The sequence below is a fragment of the Plectropomus leopardus genome, chromosome 2 (genome assembly GCF_008729295.1).
Source record: "Plectropomus leopardus isolate mb chromosome 2, YSFRI_Pleo_2.0, whole genome shotgun sequence".
NCBI lineage: Eukaryota > Metazoa > Chordata > Actinopteri > Perciformes > Serranidae > Plectropomus > Plectropomus leopardus.
The window spans coordinates 32,883,779-32,910,980 of record NC_056464.1 but is presented as its reverse complement, the minus strand read 5'-3'; the positions used below and the strand labels follow the sequence as shown (position 1 = coordinate 32,910,980).

General features: G+C 37.3%; 2 protein-coding genes across 3 annotated transcripts; both read right to left on the bottom strand.

The window, feature by feature from the left end:
• Positions 1-58: 58 nt before the first annotated feature.
• Positions 59-19,617, bottom strand: phtf1 (putative homeodomain transcription factor 1). Of its 2 annotated transcripts, none has more exons than XM_042509156.1 (17): positions 19,290-19,617; positions 18,090-18,215; positions 15,772-15,828; positions 15,604-15,673; positions 15,226-15,384; positions 13,238-13,418; positions 12,878-12,998; positions 9,946-10,143; positions 9,551-9,799; positions 7,810-7,938; positions 6,068-6,337; positions 3,661-3,792; positions 3,453-3,539; positions 3,069-3,224; positions 2,806-2,901; positions 1,643-1,768; positions 59-814 (listed from the first exon to the last, which is right to left on the bottom strand). In XM_042509156.1, exons 2-17 carry the CDS (start codon positions 18,123-18,125, stop codon positions 794-796), a joined length of 2,088 nt encoding a protein of 695 aa, XP_042365090.1. In that variant the 5' UTR covers positions 18,126-18,215; positions 19,290-19,617; the 3' UTR covers positions 59-793. The 2 variants fall into 2 exon arrangements, with proteins under 2 accessions (XP_042365090.1, XP_042365098.1); XM_042509164.1 differs by having other exon boundaries at positions 9,551-9,796.
• Positions 19,618-21,057: 1,440 nt separating this feature from the next.
• On the bottom strand, positions 21,058-22,008 carry LOC121959710 (olfactory receptor class A-like protein 1). The gene has a single exon (XM_042509176.1). It carries the CDS (start codon positions 21,997-21,999, stop codon positions 21,058-21,060), a length of 942 nt encoding a protein of 313 aa, XP_042365110.1. The 5' UTR covers positions 22,000-22,008.
• Between the last annotated feature and the right edge of the window lie 5,194 nt (positions 22,009-27,202).

Here is a 27,202-nt window from a genome sequence, read left to right as displayed (position 1 = left end):
AAAAAAAAACAAAAACACACAGTGCAGAGGATTATGTGCAGGAGAGGCATTGCAAATCTGTGGATGAAACACATTTATTCACCTCTATCAAACATACTCCTTGAACTATACAAACGTTGCATAGTTATTTCATTCAACGATGGTCCTCGACACAAGAGATACTGGTCATGACTTTACAGGTACCATTACAAGTTTGTGCTAAAACAGATCCCCAAATAAATAAAGCCCACGTACAATCATGTTGTTTCCTCTTTAAATAGTACAAAAGGTCGAAGTTCACTTCTATGAAAATTTAATTAAGCTGGCAGCCCATTTTTGATTTACCGGCCTCAGATAGCGCAGAGCTTGTTTTACAGTTAGTTGTGCTAATATAGAGTAAGGCTTAAACTATCTACATTATCGTCCGCATGTACACTTCACATTGTCTCCACACACCTGCACATTCGGAAATCTGGATGCCACAGAAGCCTGAAATGATCATAGACCTCAAACTCACCGCTATATTTAACCACACTGAGGGACATTCAAGGGTCAAAGGTTAGGCACTGGGTTAGTGACATGGTGCATGGACACCAGCTGTAATGGTGTGTGAGCGATTGTCAGAGCATCTCAGGCTTGTGAGCGCCTGATGAAACTCTTTAAAGACAGAGGTTTCAGCTGGAAGGCACAGACAATATGATTATACAGTCAGTAGGTTTGCACTTTTTCTTGTGATGAGACGCTGTTGTGTGCAGCAGACAGGAGGAGTTTCTGGTCTCCAGTGTCTGACCGTTAGTGGTTTGCTGTTTTCACATTAAGGCTTGATTTTCCACAGCTGGAAATGAAGCAGAAGAGATGGAACTGTCATTAGAGAAAAACACAGACTCATTATGACAGGTCAGAGTGCAGCGTCACCCACAGTGAAGCTTCTCTCCTTCAGGGTTCCAATGCATTTTTAGGGACAAAACTTTTCAAAACTTTTGCATCACTTTTCAAGGACCTAGTGTAACCTTTTTTTTTTAACTCGTCTCACTTGCCAGGCATTTTGCAAATATATCAGATTAAAATTTTATTAAAACATTTTTTTCAGATAGTCCCTGTGTACAAAAAAAACACTGGATCCTACATTTCCCATGATGCAAGTGATGGGTAAAATCTTTGTGGTCTCCAAGTCAAACTCAAATTTGAGAAAGCTCCCTCTGAAGCCAAAGAAGACATTACACAACCTGTTTTCACAGGCTGAATACTGTTTTATGTGATGAGTAAACTGAACTTCACTGAGTTAAGTTGCCCTTCTGTCTATTTAGCTCCGTCTCTTTTAACATTTGGGAAAAAGACTCTCGCTCGTTGTACATTTTCTTGTTTTTCTTTCTCAGCTCTGATCATTACTCATCCATTTGTGAGTTTATACACATACGTTAGTGCCTCCACATGTCCCTTAAAAAAGTGCTCTTTTTTGTTTGTTTTGTTTTTACCTTTTTTCGTTTTTGATATATATCTTTGTGTTTGTATTTTTTCTTTTTAAAATATTAATTTCCATTGGTGCATTATTTTCAAATGCACAAATGGAAATCTGCTATTATTTTTTAACTTTGTAATTGCACTATAATTAATAAAAAACAAAACACTGCAAAAAAACAAAAGAAGAAAGAAATACTCTCACTCTGATGTTGAAGCCCAGCAGGTCGCTGACCACAGCAGACACAGCGGACAGGATGACCACTCTGGTGATGTTGTAGATCAGAGGGTTCACTGTCAGACCCAGCAGCCTGAACGGAGTATCCAGCTCCTGGAGGAGAAGAGAGGAAACACAGTGTCATTTCAGACTTGACAACATGATTAAAAGCCAGAATTTATTTGGGACGTTATTTGGGACATCTTGAGGCAATCCTCAGCGACATACAGAGGGTGATATATTTGTCAACTTTTGGATAGTGCCTGCAGACATATATTTTTCCTCTTACCTGTAGAGCTATTTATCAGTCTAGATTGTTTTGGTGCGAGTTCCCGAGCTGTAGAGATGTCTGCCTTCTTACCAATACAATAGAACTAGATCACACTCGGCTTATGGTGTTCAAAGCGCCAAAAACATACATTTAATAACTCAACAGCATTATCTCTTTCCAGAAATCATGACCTGGTTACTCAAGAAAATTCACAGACCTTGTTGCGAGCAGTTTCATGTAGGAACAATTTTCTCTCTACCAAACTACACCTGCTAATCAAATCAATGCGCAGAAAGAAGCGAGCATCACTGAGCTAGCAAACATGCAGCTCAGCTGAGGAGGATTAATGTTCACATCTTGTGCTTTCACGAGCATGAGCCTCTCGTTCATGAGCAAATGCACACTTCTTTCTGCGTGGTGATTCGGTTAATGGGTGTCGTCCGGAAGAAAGAAACTAATTCCTAAATGAAACAAACTGCTCTTGAGTAACTGGGTCATGTTTGCTGGAAAGAGACATTGCTGTTGAGTTTTTCAAATCTTTTTCTTGAGCACCACAAGATTTTATTTCGGGGTAAAAAGTCCCTTTAAATGTGCTCATTAAATGCTGTGTGCATTTATAATACCCAGTCAAGTATAAAGTGTGGTTTTAAAACACAGTATTCTATTAATTTAAAACTTAGTTAAGGATCTGGTGAATACATGATTGTAAAATACTGCCTTTATCACAATTGGACATGATTAAAATGCATGTATTTACAATATTTGACCATGCTGGTAGAGTACTGTATATTCCAAAGAAAAATAATTCAGATAGAGCCACTCACTATAGTAAATGAGACAAGTTATTACTGAAAAAACAAAGAAGCTAATGTTCATGTACCTTCATCAGTTTTGTAGCTAGTTTCAAAACGTTGTTCACTATATTGAGTTCTTCTTTTTTGTTGGGCTTTTTCTCCATCTTGAGATACAAATTGATCTGCAACAAAGAACAGATTAACATTCAGCTAATTACACAATAAAGTAATTTATTCAAGCCTGCATTATATGTTACCAACACTCAATCAGCTGATGGTGTTGCCCAAAGCGCTGAAGCTACTGAAAAATAACCTGCAGCTCTGTGTGTGTTTTGCAGACATGGTTTACCTGTTCAGTGAGCAGCACTGAGGAGTTGCTGTATTTGCAGTTGGTCTCTGAGCCCAGCGTGGCGAGCCGTAACAGAAAGAGGACGAGGGAGGAGGCCCACACCATCAGCTCCCAGTTTGTCAGAGACTCCAGGAATGTCTGGTGGCTGTGCAGAAGCTGAGAAACAAAAACAACAGTGTTTATGCCCGCAGCACTCTGCACTTTGTTGTAAAAAAAAACCCAGAGGATTTCTCTGTATCAAGCACATCTTATAAAGCTTAATCTTCACTCAGGTAATATGATTAGATGGTTGCATGTTTCGCCTTCCTGTTATTTCATCTCTATGCAGGACTCCCACTATTTGAACTACGTTATTAAATTTGGTCGGGCGGAGATGTGACTGACCTGGGCACAGATGATGAATGAAATGGAAAGCGCCAACAGGAAGATAGTGGAGACGATGACGTCAACGGAGCGCTGCGGCCCTCGTCTCTGCAACGAAGGAGCAAACCAGTGGCACAATGTTACAAACAAAGACAAGTCCATGGCAACTGTCTGTGGTTAAACAATGTAGAGTAATAAAAGAACAGAGATAAAGCTGGAGGATACAAACCCTGAGAAAAGAGCGTAGTGAGAGCCACATCTTTATGTTCTGGACTTTCTTCAGCCTGAAATGAGGGATCTCTGATTTCTTGGCCTTGCGAGCTGAAGTGAGGTGGCTGAAGTACTTGGCAAATAAGAGTCTCTGTTGGGGAAATATAGACGTTCACCATCAGAGATGCAAAAAACGCAGTACGTCGCATGTTGGACTCTTGAAGAGCAGAGGGACAGTGGGCTCAGGAGGAGGAGCGGGGGATTTAAATGGAACCAAAGCTGGAAATTAACTTTTTTTTGTCAACCTGCCACCATGGCTTTCAAAGATCTACCAGCCATTCAATAAAATACCACTGTTTTTTGGCTGGTAAGTGGAGAAAATCAAGCAGTTGTTTATTTGTATGATTTTGTTTATTTGCAGACTGCAGGCTTTATTGCAGAAATTATATCGAGGTTTAAATTAAATGATTTTATTTAAGGTATTAATTTGCTGACATGATTTATGTTATTCAAGAATTTGTTGGCCGATTAACTAACATGATTTGTTTTTCTTTTTCTCTGAGGTTTTCAACCTAACACTCGTACTTCGTCATTTCATGAAATAGAGCTGAAATGAGCGGAGTCTTCCTGCGTCCTCTGTGGTTATCTTCGCCGGGTCAAGTTCAGGCAGCCAATGAGGCTGAAACCCGACAGAAACTCAACAACTATTATTTAATGATATCTTGCAAAACAGCATTTTTTTCCATGAATTTACAATGTTGGCAATAGAGAAATCACATAGGCTGAACAGTACAACAATCTGACTAAATATTACCTACAATTATATATAATTCTTCATTAAAATATAAAGTTGTCAATAAAATTTTCTTAAGAAACTATCTCATAGTAGATGAGTGAACCTATATTACTTTACATTACTTTAATGACATTACTGGCACCCAACCATGGATGTATTTTCTTGATCAAATGCATTTTTTTTCCGCTATTCAGACAAATGAAACAACACTTAAAGCTGCAAACGCAGAGGGCAAGTCAAAGAGGGCATGATGAACGACTAAAGAAACGTCTCCCTCGAGTTCAGGTGTCAGGTGAGTGACTCTGTTTTAATGCTTCCAAACTGCCACAAGAGGGAAGACCAGCTAACATAAATGAATAAATGTACTGATGAGTGTGGATGAGCTAAGTACTATACAGATGAATTTTAGCACAATGCATCTAAAATAAACCCAACCTAATGTCAGCTGTAATAATACTCCGTTTTTACTCACTCTGTTTACTGTAATAATGGCACAGACAACTATCAGACAATTACTTCTGATACTGAAGAAAACATACAAATGCGGTGATTATGGGGCTGTAAGTGTCTACACATAGGGTTTTTATGGAGTTTAGCTCCATATATGTGAAATCTTCTGCAGAAGGACGTAAAGCTGCACTCGCTGGTTCCTTCCACTTTAAAGCGTCGTTTGTATGTCATCTTCTACATATCAACATGGTCTTTTAATGGCCTTGTTTTTATGGTTTACTTTTAGCATTTATTACTATATTTTAGTCCTTCCTTGTGGCAACTTCATTTTGTGTTTTTTCTGTGTGGTTTTTCTTGGAGTTGTATATTTTGATTTTGTATTTCTGTTCCATGTTGTCTGTCTGTAACTTTTGATGCTGCCTGTCTTGGCCAGGACACTTAATATCAAGAGGTTTTTCTGGTTAAATAAAGGTTAAATTAAAATAAAAACATTTTAAATAAGAGCTGAAGTTATAAGGGGTGCATTTTTTTTCTACAATTTCCAAGAAGATTCATGAAGTTTACATAAAATATTGAAAACCTGAAACGGTGTAAATCATATATTATGTCTGTGAATTCAGATTTAACCAAGTTATGACTCTGACATGACGGATGCGATTTTTGATGCAAAGGTTCAATGGGTTAAAATTTTAGTGCTGTAAACGTACAGCAGTATCACGATGGGAGAGCAAAAACTCATCGTTTACTGTTGCTGCTACTTGGGGGACGGCTGTGGCTCAGAGGTCGAGCGGGTCGTCCTCTGAAAAAATTGTTCCCAATGCTGTGTCATCGGCATGTTGGTGCGTGTGAACGGTTACTGACAGCAGGTGGCACCGTGTACCATTGCCTTGGTCACCAGTGAGTGAATGTGAGTGTGAATGGGTGAATGTGACATGTAGTAAAAAAGCGCTTTGAGTGGTTGGAAGACTAAAAAAGCGTTATACATTTACTTTACTACACATGGTAGAGGGTCTGCATTTATGTAGTACTCAAAGCCAGCATTCACCCACTTACACACACGTTCATAAACTGGTGGCAGAAGCTACCAGGCAAGGTGCCAGCTGCTGGAAGCATGGTGCAAAGAGATAACTGGAAATAAAGAGCAAGAGAAAGCTTCAAACAATACAGAGTCAGCGCTCACCTGTTTGTACGTTCTCTCCGCCACACACATCATGAAGAAGAACAGTCCAGTGAGGCAGACTCTTTGAACCGTTGTGATGAAGAAAAAGGCGTAGGCCTGGGCATCACGCTGACCCATCGCCATTTCTACCAGCTCTGCCGGGGACAGAGAGCCGAGGCTCGACCGGTCCAGATGCTGAGCCAAGCGGAAGGCAAAGGGAAGCAGCGCCAGGGTGGCGGTCATCAGCCCGCCAAGCACAAGGTAACCCATCCCCTGCTCCACCAACTTCACCTGCGAGCACGACACACCGGAGAAGAAGACGGGACATCTTTTGATGTTGTTACATTTTTATGCTGATAAAAGGATAAATACCGGTGAAAGAATATTATTCGTAGCCTGTAAGAAATCGTACGTGTGTGTTTTGATCCAATACCCTTGTCCACCATTTTTCTTTTGGGTTTTTTTTTTTAGATACCCCCCCCCCCCTTTTTTCCTTTCCCCACACCTATTTATTTGTTCATTTTATTGTATTTTATACATATATTTATCTTTTAAACTCATTTCTTTGTTTAATTATGTATTTATTTATTTATTTATTTTCTCTTTTTACATGATTGAAAAGTCTTCGTGTTTGTTTGGTTGCGTATTTTGTTTTTGTACATTCACATAAACCAATAACAAAGAGAATTATGAAAACATAAAAGTTAACAGTAATTCAGACATCATGACTGTGTGAAATGATTGCAGCCTGTGTTTATTTTTCTAATGTCTACAGGTGATTATGGTTGTCTAACAGCTTACTGTTTAACAGAGTAAGAATATCACATTTTGGTGTCTCAATAATTATGCAAAATGTTAATTCAAATTTTTATTGAGCACATTTCTAATACGCTTTTTAAATTATTTTCATTTACTGGTACAGGATTCCTACAGTATAAGGAAAATTCAATTTAATACTTTTTAAGACTTTTTTTAATGCCACTCAAGATTAAATTTAAGACCAATTTAAAAATAACCTCAATTGGAAAAAAAATTGCCCAAACATTTATTGCAACATAAAATATTACACTTTTGGTCCAGTGAAAAAGTCAGATCTGGTTAGAATTAGGAAATACCTTAAATTCATAAGAGATTTTCAGAACTGATGTTGTGTGTCTCACTCTGTATGTGGGATTATTCCACTGCTTTAATTTCCATCATGAAGAGTCTATGAAGAGGAATTCAGTAAATATTCAGTCAAATTCAGTAAAAAAAAAAAAGTTACCAATTATTTGGTGATTTAACAATGTAACGTAAGAAAAAAAAGCAATTTGTAACACCCTACTACCAATGTCTTTGCATTTTTAAGACTTTTGAAAGACTGATTTAAGACATTTTAATACCAATTAAGGCCTTATTTTTAGATAAATGAATTCAATGCCTTTTAAGACTTTTTAAGGATCTGCAGGAATCTTAAACCTGGAAGCTCTCAGGAAGTGACGCAGTAATTACAGCCTTGTGCGTCTGAAAAGAAGTTTACTATTTATCCACAGTGAAGTCAAAAAAGTATACTGATAATACACATATTGGGTATGTACACTGCACAGTTAGTGATTTCGGATCCAGTGATGGTATGTGAACACACTGGACTTTAATTTAAGGCACACAGTCCAGTTGTTTGACTTTAAACTCTTGTATTATGCTGCACAAGTTGTTTTACTGTCTTTAATTCCAAGTAATCTCTACCCACAGAATTAAAACAACATAAAGAGGATAATGCGTACCCGTGTGAGGATGATCCCGCTGATCTCCAGTACAGACATGTCTGCTTTCTTACACTCGCCCTGCTCCCATATTATGGCACTGACACGGTCCTTGGATGGGTGACACGCCTGCAGCCACGACAGCTGGTTCTGAAATCAAACACAACAAATAACATCCAGTTTAGCTGGTTGTTTTCAGTGTGGAGTTTTACAACGGGCTAAACTGAGAAAGCAGGAGAGGATTATGGGAACATCACAGTCTACATAAAGTCCAGCACAGCATTGAGACTAAGTAGAGCAGCAAATAATTTTGTATTTAACATTTAAAGATCACCGATAAAATTAATTAATTAAGTAATAATTAAGTGCAAAAAAAGTTTAAGAATGGGAGGAACTTTTACTTTGTAAAACTTCAGTGAGCTTTTTGTATTAATTCATTTTTTTATTTAAATTTTCATTTGACTTTATAAAAAATATGTTGCTGGGAACTTGCTGTATATGAAGTTTCAGTTTTGATTAAACATTTGTTAAAGGCATTTAAACAGTTTCTTGTTGGAGTTTGTTAAATTCCAAATTCTAACTATTAACAGTAAGATTTTCATCTTTATTGTAAATGCATATCCATTCCAAAAATCGGTTATTGGTCTCATTAACTACTAATAATCGATATCGGTATCAGCCCTAAAAAAACAATATTGGTTGACCCCTAATTTAAAAAAGTAACTTTTGTTTTTTTTTTTTTTTATCATCGACCCATTTTCCAGCAATGAGTAACAGCCCTGCAGCCAGCAGCACCGAAACGGACCGCAGCGTAACCATTCCTGGTATTTATGCACCGTCACTAAAGGCTACATAAACCTAAAAGTGTTTGTTTTTGCGACTGAGAGGCTCAGATGGTGGTATATGTGTCTGAGAATATAACAGAAAGGACACCTACAGAGAAATCATTTTTGTTTAACCAGAAACAGCCTCGAAATTACAATCATCAAACCAACCAGGCTCCATTTAAAAAAACAGTAATTTAAGTGTATATAGAGCGAGCATATTTTCACATCTAACTGGGTGAACTGAGGTTTTCTTTTAATCAAACTAGACGTGGTAATTGTTGGAACAGTGGAAAGATGAACCAACACAAGGTTTGTGAGTTTTAATTTGTTTCTCTTTACTTTGAATGAGGTGTGTTTTTAGATGATAAAATTACTGTTAATTAAATGAAGTCTGGTGGGTTTGGCAATAGCAAATTCTGGGCTGCTTCTGGTTAAATAAAAAAGGGTCTTACGCTTTAACGAAAAGGTCTATCTCTGTAGGGTTAATTTCTTTAATGTTGTCGGACACAACAAGCTGAGACTGTCAGTGGTAAAAACAAGCAGTTTCACTGGATGTAAAGTAACAAATTACAATGCCCTAAGAGATTACATTGCAGCCTGTTTCGCTGCTGCCGTCTGCAGCGCTCTCTTTCAAGAACGGTTCTTCTCATTAGTCACTTAGACAAAAAAAAAATATCAAAACAGGGTCAAGGATGAAAATTAATTAAGTTTTCCTTTAACTTATAATAATAACAATTATTATTGTTATTGTTAATACTATTATAGATTTTATTTGTAATGCACTTCACATTTGAAACAAATCTCAAAATGCTACAGTATAAAAGCATTAGCATAATAAAAAAAACAAATATATTAAAACAACCAAAATAATGTTGACTCAGGAAATGTTTTAAGCCAAACCAGTCAAAGAAGAGCGTTTAGGACTGTATTCTTACTCCGGTGATTCCCTGCTGCAGGCTCTCATCATCACTGCTCAGAGTGGTGGTTTGTGGGAGCGTCATGCCAGTGTTGTACCTCCCGTTCGCCTCACTGTCGCTGCTCCCCGTGGAGGCGGAGTCAGGCCCCTGGAGAAGCTCCTCCCACAGCGTATCATCAGTGTCAGAGGCGGGACGAGAGCCCACACTTGGCCTGAGGCGCTCCACCTCTCGAGGCTTCGCCTTGATGGAAGCGGCGCTCCCTTCCTGTTTTTTTAGAATATAAATCAAATCATGTTGAATTGTGCTCAAACTTTAACATGTGTGCTACATCAGGTACATCAGGAACACACAACTTACACAAAATACACGTCCAACTCCAGTTTCATAACACGCAGATTAACAGTGAGGTTTACCTGAGGTCTTAATGTTGGTTTGGGGTTAGACTTTAGGCTTCTCTTCCTAACAGAAGACCCTGGTGCAGATGTCGTCCATGTTGGAGCAGGGTGTCTCTCTTGATGAGGTGTTGGAAGGGTTACTTCCACTGGTTGTACGCCCTCCTCTTCCTCACTGGAGAGCTCATCAGATGCCCCAAAACCTGACTTTCTTTTGGTCTGTGAGAGAATATCCAGACACACATTCATCTTAAAAATGTATTTAAAACTTAAGATTATACTATCATGGTGTAATATAAAGCAGCCTTTTTAAATGACATTTGTTTTTTAAGCCTACTCATGTTTGACGAATTAAAAAACACAAATAATTCTTAAATTAAAGCAATAAGTTAGATATTATTACTTAAAATGTATTTTCTCAAAAGATGAAAAACATTTTAAATTTTCATGTGATGAAAAAAAATTAAAATAAATACACATTACTCACTAAAGGTCTATTCAAACAGGACTAGTTTTACCAGGGGACGTCAAAGTTATTTGTAATTGTGGAGGACAGCTGTTATCTTTGTCCCTTGTGAATCTGCTAGTCTGTAATTTGTGAGGTAAAAATTTCACCCCAAATAACTTTTGCCAAACACAGAAGTCATGTGATAATGTAAGTCTATCGCAAATGGGCATCCCTGTGATTTGTGGTCATATTGAGGTTTTTAGTTTTCTCTGCGCCTCTTTTCTGCGTCTCTCCGGCATGAGAATTATGGAGGTTGTGCTGTTAATTATAAATGAAAGTTTTAACTGTGTTTTGAGTGCAGAAAAAAACACCTAACTACAAAGCCTGAAGATCCATTCCCAAAAAGAGCTAGCTGATGACGTGTGACGGCATGTGGCAGAGATGGCTGTTTGTTGGGCCCACAGTTAAAAAAATTAAGAAAATAGGATGTTAACAGTATACATCACCAGTCGCGGCGCAGTGTAGTTTTTCTGTGTTGTGTAGAGTAACGTTAAAATTGACTGTAAATGTGAATAAAGACCTCGTTCGTCATGTTCAAATGTCGTTCATTAAACACAGACATGTGGAGGGTAATTTCTGAATCACATTAGGTCTCCTGGTAATACTAGCCCCTCGTGAATAAGACTTAAGACAGTAAAGCTGGACTTATAGGCTATTCACAAGTATTAGCTCGGGACCTCATGTGAAATTACCCCTCACACGTCTGTGCTTCGTCTGGCACATTTGCAGAAGATAAGTAAAGTCTGTACATATTTTAAACTTGATTTTAAATCATTTAAATGATCTCTTCATCTCTTGTCTGCACATGCTATTTTTAATTATTATTATTTAAACATTAAATCATTTAGTAATTAATTTTAATCTTTATATTTTATCTCTTTACTCTTTTATTGTAGATCTGTATCCTTTATGTTTTAACATTTTAATGCTCTGTAAAGCAATCTGAATTATTGTGTTGTATGAAATGTGCTTTTCAAATAAAGCTGCCTTGCCCATTTTACTCAGATTTACTGACATTATTCCCTCCCGATATGATGCGCACAGTCAATTGTTACTGCACTCTACACAATGCAGAAACTCTTCACAGCGACCTTTTTTTCCCCTCCTTTTTATTTGGGTGAACAAACAGCACTGGTTCTGCCACACAGCATCACATCATCCATCTCACCATATTTTGAGTTTTCGCTCTTCTGATTAATTTGAGCTATTTGGTTCACCACGCTGTGTAGTGAGATGAGCCTCCTGCACCAAACAGGCTGTCAAAACTTTCATTTATAATTGCCAACACAGCCTCGGTAATTCCTGACCAGGAAAGAGGCAGAAATGAGGCACGGAGAAAACAAACAAACAAAAAAAGATCTCAAATCACAGAGATACTCATTTGCATTGGACAACCACTATTACATGACCTCTGTGATTGACAAAATATGGCTGGTTATCTGCAGTGGAACTTTGTACTTGACAAATTATGAATACGGCAGATTCACACAGATTAAGATCACAGACGACCTCAGTTATTACTAATTACGCAGTATCCCCTGGTAATACTAGTCCCACATGCACAGGGCTTTAATTACACTTAAATGTATGTGCAGGTAAATCAAAAAGCCAATGAATGTACAATTTGGAGTGAAATTAAAAACCTTCAGGCAAAAGCAGCTTTGAACACAATCCTGTTTGACAGGAAATTAACAGTAAAACACCATCTGATACTAATGAACGCCAATACAATAGCCCGAGAGCAAATAAAACATTAATGGAGGTTCTGTTATATATTATAAGCTCTTTTCAGAGTCGAGCAGGGTCATCGATCGCATCAAAGATACGGGTGTTCATATTTATCTTTTGTAATTCAGGTTAGAATCAATCTGCATTTTTATGTAAATTGAGACAGCATGCAGATCAGTTAAACATCTTTTATTTAGCCAGAGGCCAAATAATGCTAGACTAAGAGTTTAACCCTCTGAAACCCGGAACAACATTAGTTTTCTTGCGCTTTCACATGTATTTAAACATTTGAAACTTGAGCAAATTGGTGTGACGTCTTTTGAAAACATGGCGAAAAAGAAAATGAGCAACTTGACAAGAGATGTCCCGTAAATTGTATTAGGATTTTTTTTAAAAAGAGAAAGAAAGAAAATTATAAGATTTTTCTAAAGAAAAAGAAAAGAAAAAATGTCCAGAAAACAGATTATATACAATTTTATCTCTATATTTTAATTTTTTCCCCCCTTTTTTTGGTCCTTTTTTGCTGAATTTCAGTTCTTCTTCCCATGTTTTTCAAAGAAATCAAGCCTTTCCTTAGATTTCAAAGGGGTAATTTTTAATTACTTTTCCAATATAGCCCACCTGTATTTATTGACTGTTTTTTTTTCTTTTAACTGCTGACATACTGCAAGTTAGGCCCATCATATAACCGGCTGAGAGCGAGATGAGTGACTGTACCCTCCTCTCTTCGTTCCTGTATAATCGCTGGCTTTCTTCAAACTGCCAGGGCCCCTGCTGCTCCGTGTCTGCGCTGTCATTCTTTTCTTCTGATTTTTTCAGGCCTCTGCCCTTCCTCGGCCTGAAGGAGACAGAATAACAATAACAGTAAAAGACGACAGATTGCAGATACAGCACGCATTACAAAAATGAGCTCAACCCACAGAGGAGTGGGAGAATTATTGGGAGCATCAGAGAGGCTTTAGTGAACAGAATAACATCAGGTTGATTAAAAGTCTGATGGTCTATTTTTGTGCCAAGAGGTGAGAGTGTGTTTGTAAAGGCAGATGAGCGTGCAGTGCCTAACAATGAGAAAGCCACCTCCGTCTGCGAGCAGGGCTGGTGGTGCAGCTGGCAGCTGGACTGCCCGAGGGCCACCGGCTGGACTCGGTCGACACAATCTGGCAGTGCACGGTACCCAGCAGCAGCATCAGACACATGGGCCCAAACACCTCGCTGGCACTCGCTCCGGGGACCTCCAAGTACAGCACCACCGCTGCCACTGAGGGGAGCAAAACATTTGGCAACAGCAAACAAAACGGTCTCTTAGGGGAGCCATTATAACTGAATTCATGCTTACTAATGAGGTCTTCCTGTGCTGCTCAGGTGTGATGGGGTAACATGTTTATTGTTGCACATAACTGAATGCAAACTGTGGGAAAAGGAGACAATTAATTGAGTGCATATCAAAAAACAGGCACTGTATTTATTTCCTGTAACTATTTCAAACCTGGAGCGACACCACTTTTCTTGTATATAAATCTGTGAACCCTAAAGAAATTGAAATTTCTTTCAAAAATATGGGGAAAAGGGCAATGAACAACTTGGTAAGAAATGTTTCATAAATTCCAAGAAATTAGTAGATTTAAAAAAAATAATTTTGAAAAGAGGGAAAATGTCTAGGTAAAAAGAAGGTAGAGAAAAACTATGTTTGCAACTATAATAATTTTATTATACATTTTAAATACTTTTTAAACGTCATTTTTACTATTCTTTTTGTTTTTATTTGTTTGTTTTTGTTGTTGTTTGCTACCCTTTTTTAAAAACAAAATTCCAACTAATTTTCTTGTACTTTTTACTAATGCATCGCTTAGTTTTGGGTCATTTCTTCTCTAACTGCTCATCAAGCCAGTTTTCTCAGGTGTCAGAGGGTTAATTACTGAGTGCTTGTTTCCATGGCTTAGCAAAGACCAAAATCCCAAAAACATGTAGCAGCAGCCTCAAGTATTTTCACTGCAGCCACATTTAAAGTGAAAAACAACACACACTCAAAACGTCCCTGTTGCAATAAAAGTCTTTTAAGCGGGAGCCACAGTGAGTGCGTTTAAATGAACATGAATAAACTGTTTCATGAGTTTATCTCGGTTAGGATCAGATGCAGAAAATGGTGTTTACATTCTCAAACACATAAACAAGACACTCCAGAAATCAGATCATAGAAATGGTTATTCATGTGTTTTTCACTTTAGTTTAAGTTCATTTTAAAACCATTACTCTGTGTACGTGTCATGTTTGTAAATTAATTCTAGTTTGGCTTTATATATTCTCTAATAGAGGAGGCTCGTGAAGACATTACTATTTGTCTTCAAACCTCTTAAAGTGATATCTGTGATATCTTCAGTAAAAGATAAGAATGAGCAGAACTGAAATCTTTTGTAAACATAAAAAGTGATAAAGTATGATGGTGTGTATACTGTTACTTGAATCCTAGCTTTTGTCAGTATGTAAATGTTTGAATTAATTGTCAAGTTCACAACCACACGGTGCACTGAAATTACAGGGACAGTTCATCTAAAAATCAAAAGCACATATTTTTCCTCTTACTCGTAATGCTGATTATCAGTAGATAGTTTTGGTGTGAGGTGTCAAGTGTTCAAGAGTGATATCGGCTGTAGAGATGTCGGCCTTCTCCTGAATATAACAGAACAAGATGTCACTCGGCTCACCAAAACAGACAAAAAACATTTGAAAAACTAAAAAGCAACGTTTCTTTTCAGCAATCATAACTTGGCAAATCAAGATAATCCACAGACGATGTTGTGAGCAGCCTGGTCATGATTTCTGAAAAGAGAAATTGCTGTTGAGTTTTCCAAATTTATTTTTTTGGAGCTTCGAGCACTGCACGCCGAGTGCCATTTAGTTCCATAATATTGATGAGGAGGCAGATATCTCTACAGCCGATATCTCCGACACTCTGCAACTCACACAAAACAATCTAAACTGATCAATGGCATTAAAGGTAAGAGGAAAATGAGTATTTTTGATTTTTGGATGAGCTGCCCCTTTAAAATTTGAAACAGTGAGCTAACCTTGCATGAAGTACAGCACGAGGATACATGAGGAGATGGACTTGGAGGTCACCTGGATCCACCACTGGAAGAAGAACGGGAACAGCAGCACTCTGACCAGACCTTTCCGAGTCAGAGCGGTCCACGGACTCTCTGGTTTGGCTTTGCTGAATGTTGATCCTGAGGGGAGGAAGGAGAAAGTCGCTTAAACAGTTAAAAATACGACTTCATCTCTCGACAATCCCAAAAATCTTGTTTAGTTGCTGTTTTTTATTTGACTATCATTGGGCAAAAATGTATTTGTTAGTGTGAACAGTAGCTGTTTATATCCAGATGTTGTTAATGTATCTGTGATCAAACTAACTAACAGACGGAGAACTTCTCTTCAAAGATCCTCACCTCTTACTAAGTCCACATCGATGAGGTCCGGTTTGATGTGACCCGTCTTCCTCGGTTTGCTGTCCAAACCCTAAAAGAATCGCAAGTGGTATTTTTTTGATTCGGTTGAGAAGCACAAGATGAATAAATAAATATTTATTTATTTACAAAGATTTGAAGGAGGCTTACATTTAGATCCGCCTGCTCCAGAGATTTCTCCCAGACTTGTTGATCGTAGGCCCCGATCTGAAGCAACAACAGAACTTTTATAATTATTTTCTTGAATTAAAAACCACAAGGGTTATTTACATGCCAAATCCTGTCATACATATATTTACTGTACAAAGGTTTTGCCCAGTTGACATCACTGATGGCAAGAACAGAGCTGATCTGAGTGTCTTCATACACACACTGACGTGTATGGCTGTACAAACTACATCAAATAATTTAGGCAAATAAAATGAATGCATTTAAAAATCAGTATGATTTTTTTTTTGTCAGGCAATTACAGAAAGCAAATAAAGAGCTTGATAAGTATCACAATAATGAATATGACACAAACATTTCAAAATAGATCTACAAAAAACATGTAAATAAAATCTAAAAAAGGTAAAAGACGGGACTCTATTGTATATTAATCCAAGTTCATCAGCAGAAAACTCTCTTTCTTCTGAGCTCCAGCCTTTTAAACATGTCACCACACGCCTTAAGCCTGGCGTCAGATCTTATTGACACTTTATGCAAATCAGCAGCGCTCATAAGATGAGTTCAAAAATTACAGGGATGCACACTTTTGTGCCGCTGGCAGCTTTGAGACTTGGCAAACTCAGCTTTTACATGTTTCAGCATATGGTAACCTGTTGAAGAAGTCACACCTGTTTTTTTTTAAAAACATTGTTCAGTCATATAAAACCAGGAAATAAAACAGGATTTAGAGACAGTGTCTCTGTCAGATAAATAAATCCCAGTACTGAACTGGTGTGTGGTGGTTTTCTCTGAGATCATTTACATTTATTGATCAAAAAATTGCCATTTAAGATTAAAAAAAACATGCCCTCTGTCAGTATCTTTTATACATACATTTATATACTTTTGTATACAACAGAGACGCAGGAATGACAAACAGATTGGAAGGTGAGGAACAAGTAACAACATAAAGAATATTTAAACATAGAGACTGACTGCAGATGTGCACGGAGAAGATGCTGTGATTGTTGCAGGGACGCAGCTGCGTGGAGTTATTTTGGGCATAAAAGTATCTGAGTCATTAATGATATCTGAGGCTGCAATAACCACAAAAACAAACAAAAGGATGTATGATAGAAAGAGAGAGATATAAAAAAGGAAACGGTTAAAGATGAGTGGATAAATGAGTAAAATAAATATGTAGAAGTGTTTGTGTCTGCGTGTGTGAGTGTGTTTCCAGTGTTTTTTCTGCCTCTAAAGAGTGTATGTTTGGAATAGATGTGTGCAGTGGCGTCAACTTCGGTTCAACGCTGGTAAAATTATGACATCATCATGCTATTAGTGCATTTGTTTCGGTCTAATGGTGTGTTACCGCTTAAAAAATGCCTATATGTAGTTGAATCAATCAACTGGAAAATTAGCCTTCTTGTATGTAAATCGTGTCTTATTTAATGAAAATATGTAAACCCGGTGTAACCCGACGTGCCTGTACCACCTTAACCTAAAGCTGGCACACACAGCCAAATCCCAAAAAATAGTGTTCACAGCAGATTAAATTAAACTTTAATATAATTTATTATTTCTCCTCAGACTAGGGGTCGACCGATATTGGTTTTTCACATCCGATATTTATACCAACTAGCATGAGACCAATAACCAATATTTAGAAGCGATACGCATTTTCAATAAAAATGAAAATCTTTCTGTCAGTATTTAGTATTTTATATATTATATATTAACTTTGTTAAATGCCTTTTGCAAATATTTAATCAAAACTGAAACTTTCAACATCATATACAAGTTCCCAGCAACTTTTTTTTTATAATGTTAAGTGAAAATTTAAATTAAAAAAGAATAAATTAAAATAGTTCCCTGAGGTTTTACAAAGTGAAACTTCCTTCCATACTGACATTTTCTTATATTGGCACTTTTTATTAATTGATTTTCAGCGATCCAATCACTAAAAAAAAACTCCTATACAGATAATCCGCAAAATGCCGAATATCAGCCCCAATAATCGGCCGCGCCAATTATCTGTCACTACAAGCTTAGAGACTGCACTGATTTTTTTTTTTTTTTTTAAAAGGGAAATTGCAACAAATATGAGTTAAAATGAAATTTTCGTTAGATAAAGACATCTTGTGAATTTTGGAAATTATTTCATCCATATCCATATGTCCCCCCAAATTTCACACACATATACACAACACAAATGTAGAGTTGTTTCTGTAAATAAACAAGATTAAAAAAAAAAAACTGACTTAAAAAAATTTGCACTTTTAAAACAGATCTTTAAAAACAAACAAAAAACACTGTCTTACCTTCTCTTGATACCAGGCTATTCTGGCCATAGTCATCTGATGCTGGAACCAGTGAAGTCACAGTCAGGTCATTTCACAAAGAGTGCAGGAAACACAGAGGACTGGGCACAAATCCAGATTTGTTCACTGCACAAAAAAGGGACACAAACACATTGAACCTGACATGAAAGCAGTGCTGGAATGTAGCGGAGTACATTTACACAAGTACTAAACTACAATTTTTACATACATACCATTTTTTGCTTTTACTCTAAGACATGTAGAAATATTGTACTTTTCACTTTAATATATTTATTTGACAACATTAGTTACTAGTAACTTTACAGATTCAGATTATTAGTACAAAATATAAACAGCTAAATATGTATTATTATAGAGTAAACTACTCTGCAGTATATAAAGCTGTTGAAATTCGCCTCATCTGTACCAACTGCATGATTAGACAAGAATACATTACTTATTATAATCCAGTAGTGATATTACATACACACACACACACACACACATGTAGAGAGATATAGATAAATAAATAAAACAAGTAAATTGTGGTTTGTTAGTCGTTCAGATGTCAGCATAGAGAATTATAGAAACTAGAATTAAGTACCATCAAAAGTATGTAAAAATATAAAATATAACATAATTATACAGCAATAAAAAACTAGCAATGGTATGGGAATATTTCAAAAACAAAAAATATATGTATAAAATGCTGAGTATGTAAAATGTTTTTTTAAAAAAACATCAAACATGAAAGAGGAAGTTTTTTAGTTTGTTTGTTTTTTTAACAACTAATTTATGGTGAAGGCAGGGTCATGCATTTCCCCCAAGTCACTCAAAGGAGGGAGGCTCAAAGTAAAATATTTGTAGTTTCGGGGAGAGTAAAAAAACAAACACATACCACATCCGTCTCCTCTGATAAATCATGAACAGCCCCCTGTTTTGCACTGCAGTATTGCTAATTTCACCCAAGTAAAATATCGGACTACTTATTCCACCACTGAATGAAATCAGCACAACAAAACAACGATATTTAACAGAGTAAACTAAATATGAATTCAGCTGTAAACAGAGTTACTCTGACGGTGTAATAGTTGGTTTTGTTATGAAGCAGACATTTGTTTACGGTAAACTAAATCGTTGTCAATAAGAAAACGTTGGCTAACAATAGCTGCCCGTTAGCAAGACGTTAGGGAAACCTACCTGAAATCAAACAGTACGGGTTTATGAGCCACAAACTGGAGGAAAGCTTTAATAATCATCACAAACTGGTCGTGAAATACTTTGTTGTCATCAGTTTCAGGAGCGCAGCGGCGTCTTGTTGTCAAACGGAGCTAACTGCTAGCCACGCGCTTTACCTTAACTGGTACTTTTCAACGCGATAAATGACCCGTAAATGCTGCATTTCTAAACTGCTGTCTTCGTACACGTACGTCTGTCTACCGATACCTTTATTTCAGGTGTGCTGCACTTTACTAACTTCACTTTTTGTTTAGCATTTGGCTCAGTCTTCCGCTTCCCTTTTCCGGGGTTTGTTGTGCTTTTGTGGAAGTTTTTCTCCCTCCGCAGAGTCTTACAGGCGAAATTTGCGCTCACTCAAACTGCACCATTAATCTTGTAAGATTGACAGATAACAAACCGCTACACTTAAAGTGAAAGTGACATTAACATTTTGTGCTCTCTAGTGTAACATAACATTTGATTGATCATGCTTGTCGCGAACCAGTCGAGTACAGGTGCTGCCTAGGAAGTCATTATACGGGAAAAATAATCCCATGTGCAAAAGTTGTTACGAACCTTTAAACCAATAAGGGAGCAGCAAGGCTGGAAAATAGATAATAATAATAATAATAATAATAATAATAATAATAATAATAATAATAATAATAATAATAATAATAATAATAATAATAATAATAATTACATTTAAATATTTTAGTTATTGCATATTCTCACCTCCTCGACTTATATTTGTTCCTAAAGACAAAAATGACCTCCTCAAGCAGAAATTTTCAATTTAAAAGCCATTGCCATACTGCCAGAAATATACTTTTCTGGACAAATTCTAAATGTCATACTTTTTAATTGATGTTTATGACCTTAATATATACACATTCTATATTTTTACTTGGCCTACTTAACATATGGCGAGTAATCGACACATTTTGTTAATTTTTAAATATTACACATACTAGTTTAAACATTGTAACATAATGCACATATTTTAACATACTCCTTATTTTCATATTTCTTATTTCTACTGTCGTATAATTCTATGCTATATACATCAGGGAGACTGAAATGTGTCACAACCTCCCTTTAGGATCAATAAAGTTTTTCTGATTCAGTCCAATTTAAGGATTTTGAATAAAAAATAAAAACCTTAACCAGACTTTGCAAATGAACCATGTCACACGTAAGTGAATCTGTACAAAACGAAACCTCTAAAAAAAATTTGACATGACCTTGACATCCTAAATATTGGCTAAGGCACTGCTTAGATTGTGCTTGTACAATCCCAAACCCAAAGATAATCAGTTTTAGATCAGATAAGACCAAGAAAAGCAACAAATCATCACAATTAAGATGCTGGAACGAGGAGATGTTTGGCATAATTGCCGGAAAATTACATAAATGAGCAATCGGCTCTAAATATTGATGCAGATTAATTTACTGGACTAATTCACAAATTGTTTCAGCTCTAATGAGGATGATGTGGTTATTTTGTTGTCAAACAATATGACCACACACCACATGACAGGCACAGACACCCATTTATGATTTTGATGGAAATACACACTCAAGAGAAAACCTTATGTCACTATTGTGTGACATATTCACGTCTCGTACTACTTTCTAAAGGGTCCATAGTTTCACTAAATGATGTGTGCAGCAGTGTCGAAAATGTTCAGGTCTAAAAGAACAACTCGGCTGTCTTGTTAGTCAGCAGCCTGTCAAGATAGAGAAAGCGTCATTTGTCACCCGACTCCTGAGTGTCCACTGACGGCTGGTCTTGCTCGGCTGCACACACGATCTTGGCCTTGACCTTCTTGTTGGAGGAGATGATGAAGTACGGGCTGAGAGAGGCGTAGCAGGAGGAGAAGAACACCCTCATGTCAGCCACCACCGGCGACACCTTTGCCACCGTCAGCATGTAGATCCAGATCACGTTATCGATCCCAAAGAAGACCACGTACAGAACCACCAAGGTCACCACTGTTTTGGCCGCCCTGGTCTCTGCCCCGCCACCTTGAGAGCGACGGATCCCTCTCACCTGGCGGCTGTGGCGGTGGAGAAGCAGCAGGATGTAGCCACTTGACCCCAACATCAGGGCCACAAAGGCAAAATCCCTCCCAGAGACGGCCACACCATTAATCACATAGGACAGACTGTCTCTGAAGTCCACATGGCAGAAACCAAGGTTGAGGGTAAAAGCAGGGATGGTGCCGTTTCGTGGAGCCATGGAGAAGAACGGGGCTGCGATGCATACGGCCATGTTGAGGAGCCACAGTCCTGCAAAGGTGGGGAGCACCAGGGAGGGGAGGGCAAGCTTTAAAGTGGCAACACGGGGTCCAGCGGGGGCGATGGTCACCGCCTGGAACACACTGAGCATGCAGGTGATGCAGACGGACAAAGCCCGGCCAATGCGGTAGGCATAGATCACAACCTTACAGCCGGGGTCATTCAGCAGGTCCCGCAACCCAAACACAGTCATGGTCTGGGGGACGCAGCGGGTCAGGAGCAGCAGCAGGTTGGCGAAGGCCAGGTGGCACAGGATCATGTCCACAGGAAGAAGCTTGGGCTCGGTGAAAATGATGTGGGCGTACGCCAGCAGCACCACAGTGTTCCCCAAGATGCCCATACCTGTCTGCAAGAGGAAGGAGACCCCTTTGATGGTGACACACAGATCCATGACACCAAGGCCTGCAGTCGACGTGATATGAAAAGCAGAAAGGGAATCAAATTTGTTATGCACTGCAGACAAGAAACATCCACCGAGTTAAAAAGAAAGTAAAGTAAGAAAGTAAAAAAACCCATAAAAAATTATAGAAATTCTGCAACATCATTTTAAATATGTAATCATAATTATAAATATCGTTTTACCCAAGCCCCCACCCCCCTAAGAATATAAAAAAAATTGCAATTTGGCTTGATTTCTTTTAAAATATGGGAAGGCAGTAATAAGCAATGAAAGCAAGAAATACAAGAACATTCGCTGACAATTAGATAACACAGAAAAGATAAAAAAAAGAAATTAAAAAACCCAATTAAAAATGTATGGAAAGTCTGCAACACAATTTTAAATATGATAATTATATTATTTTACCATAGCATTTTTCTTTTTTTTCCTATCTTTTTTTTTTTGAAATCACTTCTAAATCTACTATTTTCTAGTATTTCCTGGAACATTTTTTATTAGTTGCACATTGCCTTTTCTCCAATATCTTCACAAGAAATCAAACCAAATTCCTCAAGGTTCAAAGGTTCAAATACTTGTGAAAAGTGTCTGAAAGCAGCACAAGAAAAGTGATGTTCCAGGTTTCAAAGGGTTAGGTGAAAATCACGCTCACCTGAATTTGCCGATGACAAGTAAAGCCTGATGTGCATAAAGTGTTTAATTAATATCCTCTGTTATTGCAATTTATGGTCTTCAATGTCCCTTGAGGTCTTTGGCCAGCGTCGCAGTGTTCAGCCCAGTTTGGCAAATAAAAGCAACAAACTAAATCTGACTCAGGTGATCTCAGAGGGCAAAGCGCTGTGAAGGGAATAAAGTACCACTGAAGAATACACACATTTTTTAAACGCTGAATTATATCAAGACTAAGGTGCCTACATGAACGCTGAAACTGTTTATGCTGTAATCATCCACCTGTTCATACCTAACATGCTTCTAATGAAAGTAACGGAGGAACAAAACTCATAGTCCTCATTCTGTGTATTGTAAAGTTTATCTAACGTTAACATCGCCCTGGTTCCCCTGAGAAAAAGCCTATGGGATTCTTCCATTGGATTTTCAGTTATTCCAGAAAAAGAGCTCTGTGGTAAACAAATGTTTATGATATTTATTTGTTTTTCTCAGCATGACAATCTTAACAAATAAACACAACATTCAGGATTTTTGAAACCTAAAACCTAAATGCCCAGAAGTGAAAAGCTAAAGCTATAAATGAATAACACTACACCCACAAAAAGGCTGTAAAGCCGTGTTCAGCGGTTCGGGATGATGGCATTTTGTAGTCTCATTTAGTCACTTGTTAGTGGCCGTCTTTTTGAAGACAAATACAAGCTTTTAAGTTCACGTGGGGTATGTACTGACGTATTTTATGTCATAGAACAAAACCTAAAGGTCTCTTAGATTTGTGTTGACGACAGACCTTATTTAAGGCTTCTAACCAAAAACCCATTGACTTTAAGACAAGGGAACCAGAGGAGCTGAAATGCCAAAGATGTGTGGTTAAGACAAGCTGAGGAGACATTCACTTTTTTCTACAACAAAAACTGTCTAAGTAAATAACCCACTTGTGAACTCTAAAGCTTTTATTTGTCGTAGAAAAGGCACTTGCTAATAAGGGGCTAAATGAAACTACAGAACGATATCACACCGAAGACAGCTTCACAGACTCGTTGTGGTGGTGAAGTTATGTGACAGTAGTGTAGTTTATTTATAGCCTAAGCTTCACTTCCAACAGTTGCAGAAGGCTTCAAAAATCATTAAAACTGTGTTCATCTGTAAAGATTTTCTTGCTGAACATCACATGTAAGCATCATAAACATTTGTTTACCACAGAACTTATTTTCTGCAATGATCCAAAATCCAGTGGAAAAATCCCATAGGCTTTTTGATGAGGGAACTGGCTAACTTAACGTCGGCTAACAGGAAATTGTCATCCCTGGAGCCCACTATTCTATTCTACATCAAAATGACGCTGGCATGAGACATTTGAAAGACGGTGGATTTTAGTAACAGCATAACTTTAAAGTCATCTGTCATCAGTATCCCACAATCCCACAAGTCAATGTTAACAATAGACGTCCTAACTTTTGGTCTTCCGACATCACAACGTCAACTGTCTAAAAATGTGTGTGGCCAGGTGGGAAGTTATTTTTTAGTATTTTTCAGTGCAAAATTCTTTGTTCTTGCAAGGTTGTGTTTCCACGCTGTATTGCAACAGAGGGATAGTAACTCATATAGGGAATGTATTATAGAAAAGACTAATTTGGGAAGATTTCCACTTAATTTCAGATAAACTTGTGAATAAATTTTTATGCAAAACAAAAACAGTGGATTTTGTCCCCTCACTTTCCATACAGTGGTGTGTTACGAATCATGTCCAAATCAACTCAGCATTCCAGATTAGTTGTTGACGTTAGTGTTTGGAAATTGTTCATCATCACTGAAGTAGGTAATTGAGCTGCCTCGGGTCATACAAATAACATATGTGAATTCTAAACTTCAGCGTGATTTTCATGCACTTAACTTCCACGTCAGTTTTCAGCCTCTATAGACAGAAAGCCTGCACGTCAGTCAAATATTTTAATGCCATTTCCCCGTGGAGTTAAAAAATAGAGTTAAACAACCCCAGCAGAGACAACAGTGAGTGGTTATTGTTGATGCAAAAGCAGCCTGATGATGCCTTGAATGAGCCATCAAGAGGCTTTTACATGCACAGCTGGTGCTTCAGTTTGTGCTCTTTTCCTCCTTCATGTCCTGGGAGCGTGTTAAAAGACACAGAGGAGCAAGACAATTAGCCATATAACAATGCATGTCTGCACTAATTGGGGGCGCAGGGACAAGGAGCCATTATTCATTTATGTTCTTAACTCTCATCACTGACATATGTTACAACAGAAGTTTGTTATCCGTGTCAAGGTATTCCAGCACGTTCTCCATAAATATTATAAGTGTTCTGGTCAATTCTTTATTTCTGTTTTCTCCAAATTCAGACTGGATCTGTGTGCTGAAACAGTGTTATTTGAGAAACTTGTTTTCCCCCGCGAGCATCATAACGTGTTATTTCCCCGTGTGTGTGTTTTTTTTTAACATGTTTACATGTTCAGAGAGCTAATTAAAACGGCAAGTTCAAGCATGTCCTTCTCAGGGGAATCAAACATGTACAGTACGCTGCATTGCAAGTTAAAAAATCTGGGCTTCTTTTTTTTTAATTCCTGACATGAGATTTGATTTCATTGTTTGTGACTGATGTAAATTGTTTTTTCCCCATTGCACTAATTTAATTTTAATTTAACATGAGCTCATTCCATAACAATAATATCCTTTGAGGCAAAGTTTACATTTATATAGTTTCATGCTACAATTTATGTAAGACATCATATTGTGCTTCTGATTAAGTGATGCCTTTATGAATAAGATAAAATCAGTCCATGATTACAAGTAGTGCAAGACATAATATAATAAAAGACTGCATAATATGAGCTACACTAAGGAGAATTCAACATTTTCACACTTTTGATATGAAGGTTTAAGATTATTAGCAAAATCCTGTTTCATACATAATTCACTTGCTGACTGTCAGCGTTCACAAATGTATTCTCGTGCATGCTTTATTATCTAAAATCAGGTCACTTCTTAAGTATTTAAGTCAGTTGTTTACAAGTTTGTTTAGAGATATGTGTACACTTTTTAACCTTTTGCACCTTTAAGACTGCTGGTGAGGGCAACAGCTTTGGTTGGTGAAGAGGGAATATTTAGTGCACCCCTCACTGTGCCAGTTAATCTGTCCCACAGCAAAACTGTGGTTTAAGAGGCTTTTGGCTTAGCAGTCTCCTGTCTGATATTGAAGGGCCTCAGACTCTTTATTTACGTTTTTAGGGAAGGGGAGCAAAATGGACCTTCAACGACCTTCCACCGTATTTCTCTTTATCTTGTATGTCTTTTCTAGTGTCAATCTAACATACAAGTAAAATCTACAGAGACCATTCATCAGTTTAGGTACCTGTCTGCAGTTTTCTCTCTGTTTTTGCTATTCACATCACATGTTTTATTGTTTTTACTGTATTTTTTATCTGTCTTAAAGTCTGTGTGTGACCTGTGTTTCACTTGTCTGCAAGACAAGTTTCCCTTCAAGGACAATACAGTTAAATTGAAAGTTTTATGTAGCACAGTGGTGGAGGACGAAGATGAAGCTTCTACTAAAAGTGGCAGTTTTACACTGTAAAAATACTCCATGACAAGGGAAAAATAAAAATTCCTTTACAAATTATATCACTGGACTCTTGTAAGGATGAGTTAGTATCATTTTATCTCTTCAGTTGTTTTATTTAAAGCTAATTTAACTGCTGTATATATTACTCATGGAAGGATAACTGACCGGGGCCAGGGGCCCGCTGGCCTTCACCTGTAAAATATTACTCAAGTGTAACAGATACCAACCAGGAGGAGACTCAAAATGACCACAAAAACACAAAAAGACCACAAAAAGATGCAAAGAAATTAAAAGACACTAAATTACCACAAAACAGCCACAAAGAGACATACAACTACAAAGCAACACAAAAGACACAAAAAATTATGAAGACAAAAGACTTAAAATGTCCTCAGTGACTCAAAATTACCTGAGCCAGAAAAATTACCTCAAAGAGACCCAAATGACTACATACAACACAAAACAATCACAAATACACAAAAATTACCATAAAAGACATAAAATTATGTCAAAGAGATGCAAAATTCCCCTTAATCAGAATCAAAAAATCCTCAAAAATAAACAACTATATAAATAACATAGTCACCTCAAAGAAACCCAAACAACTATAATGAGACACAAAACAACTATAAAGTCTGTGTGTCTTGCTCCTGTGTAGGAGAGGTCTGTGAAATCTGTGACCAGGGACACATTATCTTTTAATCCACCTGTGATAATATTGGGTAAGAAGCATCATATTTTAATTATCATATGTTTTGTGTATAACATATTTTTTAAAAAAAATAGTACGAACAAAGTATTAACAAACCAAGTCAAAAAAACAACAACCTGAAAGCCTGATATAATGTGTTCAAAATATATATTAATCAAGGTTATTGTGCATGTAAATAATCTCATAAATGGTCATATTTTAGTATTTTCTCTTTTGATTTCAGTAGAGGACATGTTACG

Bases quoted from the DNA above. Each gene is read 5' to 3' on its own strand.
- phtf1 (XM_042509156.1), bottom strand. From the start codon at position 18,125: ATGACTATGGCCAGAATAGCCTGGTATCAAGAGAAG. The intron at 10,144-12,877 runs GTACAGTCACTC...ATTCTCTCACAG, and splicing joins ACAGGAACGAAGAGAGGAGG to ACCAAAAGAAAGTCAGGTTT. The intron at 7,939-9,550 runs GTAAGAATACAG...GTTTGATTTCAG, and splicing joins TGCAGCAGGGAATCACCGGA to AACCAGCTGTCGTGGCTGCA.
- LOC121959710 (XM_042509176.1), bottom strand. From the start codon at position 21,999: ATGGATCTGTGTGTCACCATCAAAGGGGTCTCCTTCCTCTTGCAGACA.